We start from the raw sequence: 8,844 nt of genomic DNA, 5'->3' as shown, positions 1-8,844 counted from the left end.
TATTAGGGGAAACTTATTTTAGCTGCTGCTGAAAATCAGAATCTGGAAGAGCTGCTGGACAAGGGTGAGGGAGGGGACAGTACCAGCTCTTCCTGGAGCTGGGCGGAATGTCAGGATCCAGACAGCCAGAGAGCAGGGGCTGAGAACATCACTGAGGGGCTTCTGCAGTGATGACCTGTGAGTTCACTATGGTAGTTATACCAGGTAGTGTTTGGGAGGTACTGTGAGCCATACCCAACCCTTAATTTACATTGCATCATTTAATCCCTACAACGACCTTGTGACACAGCACTAAAAATACCACATTAGAAATACTCTAATATCCTGAAGTGCTAAAGAGCTCAGTTTCCCTCAGTTAAACCCATTTTCCAGGTAGCAGTGATCAAAGACTTAGAAAAAAAAAACAAAAAAAAACCCAAAAAACCCTTAAGAGACTAACTCTTGAGCCAGGCGTGCTAGCGCATGCCTTTAATCCCAGCACTCGGTTCCAGGACAGCAGGGGCTACAGAGACCCTGTCTCAAAAGGACTAAACAAACAAACAAACAAAAACAAAACAATAACAAAACTGACTCTTAGCGAAGTGTGATAATACACAACTATAAAACCTGCACTCAGGGGCTGAGGCAGGATGGTTAAGTTCAAGGTCAGATTGTAATACAGACCCTGTCTCAAAAACAAAATAAGCAAACAGAGTAAAACCTGACCCTTTCATAATGAGAAAAAGAATCCTTTCCTTATAGGTGACCTTGGGTTATAGGTTATTGAATACAAGGCCATGGGCACAGTAAAGAAATAATTTTATTTATTTATCACTTTTTTTATGAGTGTACTGCCTGCATGTATGTGAGTGCACCTGTGTCATGCAATGCCGTGGAGGTCAGAAGAGGACTTTGGAGTCCCCTGGAACTGGAGTTAAGGACGGTTTGTAGCTGCCATGTGGGTTCTGGAAATCGAAACCAGGTCCTCTGCAAGAGCAGTCAGTGCTCTTAACCGCTGAGCCACCTCTCCAGTCCCGAGTTCCTGTTTTAAATTCTTTCTGATATTATCCTATTTAGCTTTAACTGTCAATTTGACACAGCCTAGAGTCATCTGAGAAGGGAGTCTCAATTGAGGGACTTCCCAGATCAGACTGCAGGTATGTCTGTGGGAGACTGTCTTGATTGTTAATTGATATGAGATGGGCCAGTCCACTGTGGGTGGCACCATCCATAAGCAGGTGGTTCTGGGCTATATAAGGAAGCTAGTTAAGTATAAGCCTGTCAACAAACCAGTGAGCAGTATTCCTCCATGGTTTCTGCTTCAAGTTCCTGCTTAAGTTCCTGCCTGTGACTTCCTTCGATGATGGTCTGTGACCTGGAAATGTAAGCCAAATAAACCCTTTCTTCTCCTAAGTTGCTTTTGGTCATGATATTTGTCACATCAATAGGATGAAACTAGGACAGAACTATACCAGGCAGTGGATTTTCTGTGTCACACAGCAATTCTATGTTTAATTTTTCTAGAAAACAGCAATTTATTCTCCACTGTGCTACACAGTTTTATATTTCCACTAATAATGCACAGGGCTCCAATATTTCTTCATCCTCATGAATACTGAGCTTTTCCGTTTCTATCTTCTTATAGTCAGCACAGTGGGTATGAAATGATATTTCATTGTGGGTTTGATTTGGAGGGTCTCTAATGGGTATGATGTTGAACACTTTCATTTGTTTAGTGGCCAGGAGTTTGTTTGCTTTATTTTACCTTTTAGAGAAAGGCTCTACCCTCAAACTTGCTATTTAGGAAGGCCTTGAACTTTTGATCCTCCTGCACTTTCTAAGTGCTGAGATCATAGGTGTGCATCATGTCTAATTTTACCAGGTATATACTCCTTTGGTACAGTGTCTTCTCAAGCCAAGTCCTTTTCCTGTTTTTGTTTATCTTTGATTTAACCCAGTGCCTTGTGTACACTAGGTAGGCATTGTGCCACTAAGCTTCATCTCCAGCCCTTGACCATTCTTTTTGTTTGTTTGTTGTTGTTTTGATGAGTTTACCATATATTCCAGATTTCTTGTGAGATTTTTAATTGTTTTAGACAGAGTCTCACTATGTAGCTCAGATTGCCCTCAAGCTTGTTAGGAAGTTCAAGCTGACCTAAAATTCATGATTCTCCTGTCTCAGATGCCCCAATATAAGGATTATAGACATGTGCCACTATGCCCAGCTCAGAGATATCATCTGCAAAAGTTTTCACTCATTCAGTAAGGCTGTCTTTGTTGTTTTACTGGTAGTACACTTTGATTCACAAAAGTTCTTAACTGTTTTGTAGTCTGGGGAATGGAATCCAAGGGCCACAAGCATGACAGCCAAGTGTTCTACCACTGAGCTATTAAGTTCTGAAATTCTTAATTTTAATTAAGTTCAATTTATTTGTCTTTAAAAAAATCTATTACTACTACTACTACTACTACTACTACTACTACTACTACTGGTGTGCATGATATGTGGGGGTAGGGGATATACATGCCACAGAGCATGTGTGGAGGTCAGAGGACAACTTTGTGGAGTCAGTTCTCTCCTTCCACCCTTAAGTTGGTTCCAAGGACTGAACGCAAGTCAACAGGCTTACACAGCAAGTGCTTTATCTCCTGAGGCATCCTCTCCTGCCCATCAAGCTATTTATTCTTCCTTGCTATGCTTTTGGTATCATATGTTAAAAACATCATTGCCAAATCTATTGTTACCAGAATCTTTCCCAGTATTTTCTTCTAACACTTGTAAAGTTTACTTGCAATGGATTCTTAAAGGCTGAGGGCAAAGACATTTTTTGACAGAACTTTAGTTGGTAATAGGTTTACAAACAAAAGAAAAAAATTTTTTAACAAAATCTCTCAAGTTCCCAGAGTCTTTTAATGATTAGTTAAAAATGAAATGCTCACCAATGAAAACAGTTCTAACTTGTTCATGAAGTGAAGAATCATCTGTGATGTGATTAATTGCTTTTTAATTTGTCTGAATCTATTTGGCTTATTTAGTCTAGATTCTAGGATATTAGGTTTCTTAAAATAGGTCCTACATGAACATCAGAATATTTGCTGTCTTGTAAATATCCTGTGTGTAGGGTGGGGTGGGGGCAGGGCAGGAGCAGGCTAGTCCCAGAGCATACACTTGCATCCACAAGTTCTCCTCTTATAGGGCAAGCAGCCGGGGATAAGTCACAAGGCTCACTTTTTTTAAGCTCCTTACTGTACGCACAGGGCTCTTTACCTAGTGTGCACAGAAAAAGTTGTATATGACTTACTGATTGCCCTATGATAGTTGAGAGAACAGGATTAAAGAAAATTTTGAAGAACTCTCCACAGTGATGTACCCTACTAAAATACTATCCCCATACTGACTCTTACTAACTAGAAACACGTACTTCCTGAGTTAGAGAACTCTCTCTCATGACTGACTGATACATTTTGAAACTTGAGAAGGGGGATGTTTCCTTTAACACCTACCGACTTTGAGTGTTAAATCCATTAAGATGACTCTCTCTGAGTTCAGACACTAATGACAAAACCATCTGTAAAACAAAATCAGTTGCAGGTTAACTCATACTGCAAACAGGATTACATCAGTTCTATTTTTCTTGCTGTGAGTGATATTTCCGTTCAATTCCCTCCCCCATTTCTCTTTTTATGTTTCATTTTGCTGGAATGAAAAGAAGGCAGCGCAAAGTCACACTTGCTAATTAGGGGGATTTTTACAGCTAATGTTTATTATTCTTCATGCCTACTTAAACAATGAATAGCAGACAGCTCATTAACCTCCTAAGAATTAAAACCAAACACCTTAAAAAAATTAAAACATGTTAAAGTGCATTTATTTCTTTTTTTCAGTTCTTTATTTCAAAAATATTTTTTAAATGATTTTCATGGATATAGCTTCCAAAACACCAAAATGGCTAATAATCATTAAAGGTCTCATGTAGAAGAGTTGTTGTATCAAGACTATATATGAATGAAAATGTCTTGAATTTGACTAAAATTAAAAGCAAAAGAAAAACAGTCTAAATACCAACATGTAAATACATAATACTACTCACAAAGTTCCTTAGTCAACTTTTTTTCTTTTTCTTAAAAAAAGTATTAGTATGTGTGTCTATATATATATGCATGGTGGGGGGGGGGGCTGCCACAGTTGTCAGAGGACAATTTTGAGGAGCTGGTTCTTTCCTTCTACCTTTACATGGGTTCTGGGAATCAAACTCAGGTTCCCAGGCTTTTACAGCAAGTGCTTTGACTCACTGAGTCATCTTGCTGATCCCTTTAGCTAATTTTCTGCTTTGCTTCAGCATAAAATTCCAGTGAGGCTATTTTAAATACAAGATCTGTTCAACAGTCCAGGCTGTGTTTATACTAAGCAAGGGTGCTCTTCCCTTAGAAATCTTTGAATGAATAAGTGGGATGTGTTATGAGAGGCTGACTGGTAGATTCACTAAAACCTTTCCAGGTTTTCTTCTTTTCTAGAACCTACTATGTCATAATTCTTCCTTACATGGCCATAAGCCTGGACAAGGCAAGGAGAGAGAAACAAGAGTTCAATAATTCCACTGGAGGAGTGATTCCATTTGTCCTTTTTATTAATAGAACCTTTAGCAATGAACATTTCAATACTAATAAATTAATATACTCACATTTTTAAGCAAACTGGGATAGTAATCAACAGGCTCATATCCAAGAATTTCAGTAAAAAGACCAACTTCCTTCACATCATATCTGAATGCTGAAAGCATATGAGACAACAAACCCTAAAAACAAACAGAAAGAGGAAAAGTCACTTCTTCCAAGGGAATGGCGGGCGTGTGATGGTTACCATTTGGGATCTGAGTCATTTGTGAGTAGGACAGTCCCCATGAAACCAGTAATCCCACTGTGTTCAAGGACCCAGTTCACTTTAATGCAAGGCATAAAGAAGAAATGCTAGCATTGAAATCAGTAGCATTAAAAGCAAGTTTAAATAAATTTTATCAGTGAAACAAAAATCATGTTATTAAGATAAATGAACAGTGCCTAAACCATACAAAGAATGCCATCATTATCATTTCTAAACTCAGCAAAATACTTTTTGTAGTATCTGAGTTTCAAGCAAGGTTCTTGTACATGGTAGGCAAACACTTTACCAGTGAGTGACAATGCCAGCCTCCGCAAACTCTCTTTATCAGAATAGATACGAGAACTTAAACAGGGTAAAAAAACTGCCACACATCAGTAAGGAAAGAAAAGATTATATAAAAATGAGGCCTGGAAATTGGCTATTAGAAAAAAACCCTAAATTATTAACTCATACTATTCACCAAATATACTCAAGTTTAACCAAGAAATCAATGTAAAAATGAAATAAAATATTAAAGAAGAAAACATAAGTGCTTTTCAAGTATCAAATGAAGAAAAACTTTGTTAACTGAAAATCAAGATGAAAAAGTGTAAGATAAAAACACTGGTTTCTTCTTTTTTTCTTTTTTTGGTCTTTTTGAGACAGGGTCACCCTGTAGCCCTAGCTGTCCTACAGGGTCTCACTGTGCAGCCCTTGCTGGCCTGGAACTTACAGAGATCTGGCTGCCTCTGCCTCTGCCTCTGCCTCCCAAGTAGTGGGATTAAAGGCATGTGGCAAAAATGCTGAATAAAACTTTGCCTCTTTCAGAGAACAATGTGAGCACAAATTAGGAAGACTAATAATAATGGTTTTGATCACTTGTAGCCAAATTAATGTATGAAACATCAAATGAAAAGTACTAATAACATGAAACATAAATTTGGGCAATTCATAAGGAACTACAAATGCCCAAGAAACACATGCTAAATCATCATCCTCATGAGAACGAGCACAACTGAGCCATTTCCACCAATGAATGAAAACCTTTGAGAGACACAGCACTGAAAGCTGTTGGGGCTCCATGAAGCAGCACTCTGTCTGAGCTACTGGAGGAACATGAATGCCCAGCATCAAGGCACCCAGAGTGTGTGCCACAGCCCACTCAAGCCAAGAGTCCCAGGACTGTCTACCCAGGAGTGTGCCACCTGAATAAGACATCTTAAAAACTAACAGAGACCCTGCCACTCTGTTAATACCTTAAAAGCATTCACATTCTTTGATGATTTTCGAACACACCTAGCATACACTGAAGAAAAGAAATCCAAATCCAGCACTGGGGAGTATGATAGCTAATCTTGGTTGTCAACTTGACACACCTAAGGAAAGGGAACCTCAATTGAAGAATTGTATCTATCAGACTAGACTGGGGCATTTTCTCAATTGCTAATTGATGTGAGAGGGCCCAGACCACTGTGGACAGTACCATCCCTAGGCAGGTGGGCCTGGGCTGTATAAGAAAGGTAGCTGTGTAAGAGTGAGACCACTGAGGACAAGTCAGCCTTTGGGTTGCAACAGCATGAGGTTTATTTGATACACAGGTACCTGTGGGCACAAAGTCTCCTCGGAGGACTTGCGCGCCTACAGGCTGGGGTTTGGCACTTTTATAGAGCAGAAGCAGGGTACAGAAGCAGAAGCGCGGTTATTGGTTAATTCAAAAACACACAGAGTAATTTCAAAAGCACACAGAAATATGGGGTAAGGGTCGGGGCTAAGGGGAAGTGGGATTGCTAAATGGGAGGTGACCTCAGGGACACAGAGGTTTTTCTCCTGATTTCCTGGTATCGAGCCCCGGGGATTGCCAGATGCAGATGGCTTGACCACTACGTCCTGTTTTTCTGATAAGCTAGTTTCTCAATGCTTGACTTCTTGTCAGGCATTCCTATCAGGTGGGCTCATGGCGCCTAGGTTTTTTTTCATTCCTCCCTTTTTCTTGGACATATGAGTGGAATCTTTCACTCATCATAACATATCTGGATCCTGAGTCCTCAATGCCTGGTACTGGCTGGTGAGGACTAGTGCCTGAACTACAGACAGCCGATCCTTTACGAATTGGACCAGCCGATTAAGTATGCAGGGCCCCAGGGTTAAGATTAAAAACAAAAGGACTAGAGGGCCTGCTAAGGAAGACACTAATGTGGTAAACCAGGGTGACTGATCGTATAGCCCCTCAAACCAACCTTTTTTAGATTCAAAGTTACGTTTTCTTTCTTCTAGTCTTTCTTTTAGTTTATCTAGAGTCTGAGTTACCACTCCTGTTTGGTCTGTATAGAAACAGCATTCTTCCCTCAGGGCTGCACATAACCCTCCTTGCTTTAGGAACCTTCTCTTGAGAGTTCTTGGTGAGCTGGATTGGCTGCCTTAACGTGGGAGGCGTGGACCTTAAGAGCTGTAGGTGTGGTGAGGAGGACGGTGTATGGTCCTTTCCAGCGTGGTTCTAGGCTCCGAGTCTGATGCCTCCGGACCCAGACAGCGTCCCCGGGCTGGAAGGGGTGGGGTGCAATAGGAGTGTCAATAGCATCCTGATAGGCTGCAGCTAGGGGCTTCCAGATTTCCTGGTGAGCCAGCTGGAGTGCCTTCAGGTGAGCAAAGAGGGAAGGTGAATCAACAAAGTTAGAGATATCCGGGTCTAAGAAGGAAACTGCAGGGGGAGGGGTCCCATACAGGATTTCAAACGGAGTTAACCCACTGGGCCCAGGAGTGTTCCTGGCCCGGTATAATGCCAAGGGCAGTAGAGTCACCCAGTCTTTAGTGCCAGTTGCTAGCGAAAATTTAGTTAGAGCCTCTTTAATTGTCCTATTCATTCTTTCTACCTGGCCTGACCTCTGGGGTCTGTAAGCACAATGTAATTTCCAATCAATTCCCAACAACCTGGCCACTTTCTGACTTACCTGGGAGACGAAGGCCGGTCCGTTATCTGACCCTATTACCTGAGGCATCCCGAATCGAGGAAAGATGTCTTCTAGTCAATGCTCCGGCTCCTCCAGTTTGGTGTGATAGTGGGTGGTCATCCAGTGCTCCCATTAACTCAGAGCAGGCAGGGCTGAGGCTGCTATCAGGCAGGGTAGGCACCAGCTCAGGCTCCAGGAAGTCGCTTAGTTGGCTGGCGTCATACCAATTGAGGGAGAGGCCACCTGGGCTGCTAGGCCCCTTGTCACTGCACGGGGCTTCTGACATCAGCTCTAGGGGCCCAGCTATCCCTTTGGGCCTCCGCAGCAGACCTCGGAGCTCCATCAGGCTGGGCAGGGTCAGCAGCTCCTGTGCAAAGTCAGATCAGTCCTTGGAGCCAGGGCACCGTGCCTGCAGATGGCAGTGGCTTGTCGTGGTGCTCTACTGGGGGGTGCGAGTGATGAATGGCCACCAGGATGAAGAACAGGAACAGGGGCCACAGCAGTTCCTCGAGTAGCTGGATCGGCTGTCTCCTGCGATAAATGTAGTTTTTCCAAAGTAAAAGCGCCAACTGAGGGCAGAAGGCCATGATGACTCTGGACAGGGGACAGAGCGGAGGGGTGGAGACGAAGGTCAGGCCGGGGGCGTGCTGTGCAACGTCGGGGAACGTGCTGTCGGTCTCTGATCCTCATCCTCCCATCCCTGGGCGGGGTGGGGGTTCCTGGCCCCGACCTTCCTAATCAAGGTTAAGGATTTCAGCTCTGTCTTTCCTTTGTTTCTTCTTTCTCTTGGTACAGTCCTTTGCCCAGTGTCCTTTTTCCTTGCGGTAGGCACACTGGTCTGACCCTAGTTGGACACGCCCTCAATCTCCCTTCCTCTCTACTCTGCCCTCGTCTTTCTTTCTTACTACTGTGGCCAGGATTCTGCTTAATTCCTTATTTTGCCTCTTGTCTCTCGCACTCTCCCTATCTTCCGCCTCTCTCTCTCTTTTTTTTTTTGAGTTTCTCTTTTATTATAAATTTTCTCTGCCTCTCTTAAAAGGTCTCTAAGACCTTGCC

The 8,844-nt window shown here is 42.4% G+C and overlaps 1 protein-coding gene across 11 annotated transcripts in view; it reads right to left on the bottom strand.

The window, feature by feature from the left end:
• Positions 1 to 8,844, bottom strand: part of Fancc (FA complementation group C) — a 274,173-nt gene that overhangs the window by 91,088 nt on the left and 174,241 nt on the right. For all 11 annotated transcript variants that reach the window (XM_017794868.2, XM_008855126.3, XM_029557189.1 and 8 more), the window contains 2 exons: positions 4,662 to 4,775; positions 3,484 to 3,548 (listed from right to left, as the gene is read on the bottom strand). In XM_017794868.2, coding sequence (XP_017650357.1) covers positions 3,484 to 3,548; positions 4,662 to 4,775 — 179 coding nt within the window. The remainder of the gene's footprint in view (positions 1 to 3,483; positions 3,549 to 4,661; positions 4,776 to 8,844) is intronic.

Source organism: Nannospalax galili, unplaced genomic scaffold, assembly GCF_000622305.1.
Source record: "Nannospalax galili isolate Female #2095 unplaced genomic scaffold, S.galili_v1.0 scaffold467, whole genome shotgun sequence".
In the NCBI taxonomy this organism is placed as follows: Eukaryota; Metazoa; Chordata; class Mammalia; order Rodentia; family Spalacidae; genus Nannospalax; species Nannospalax galili.
The sequence above is the reverse complement of the archived record's forward strand: the minus strand, read 5'-3'. Positions and strand labels throughout refer to the sequence as shown.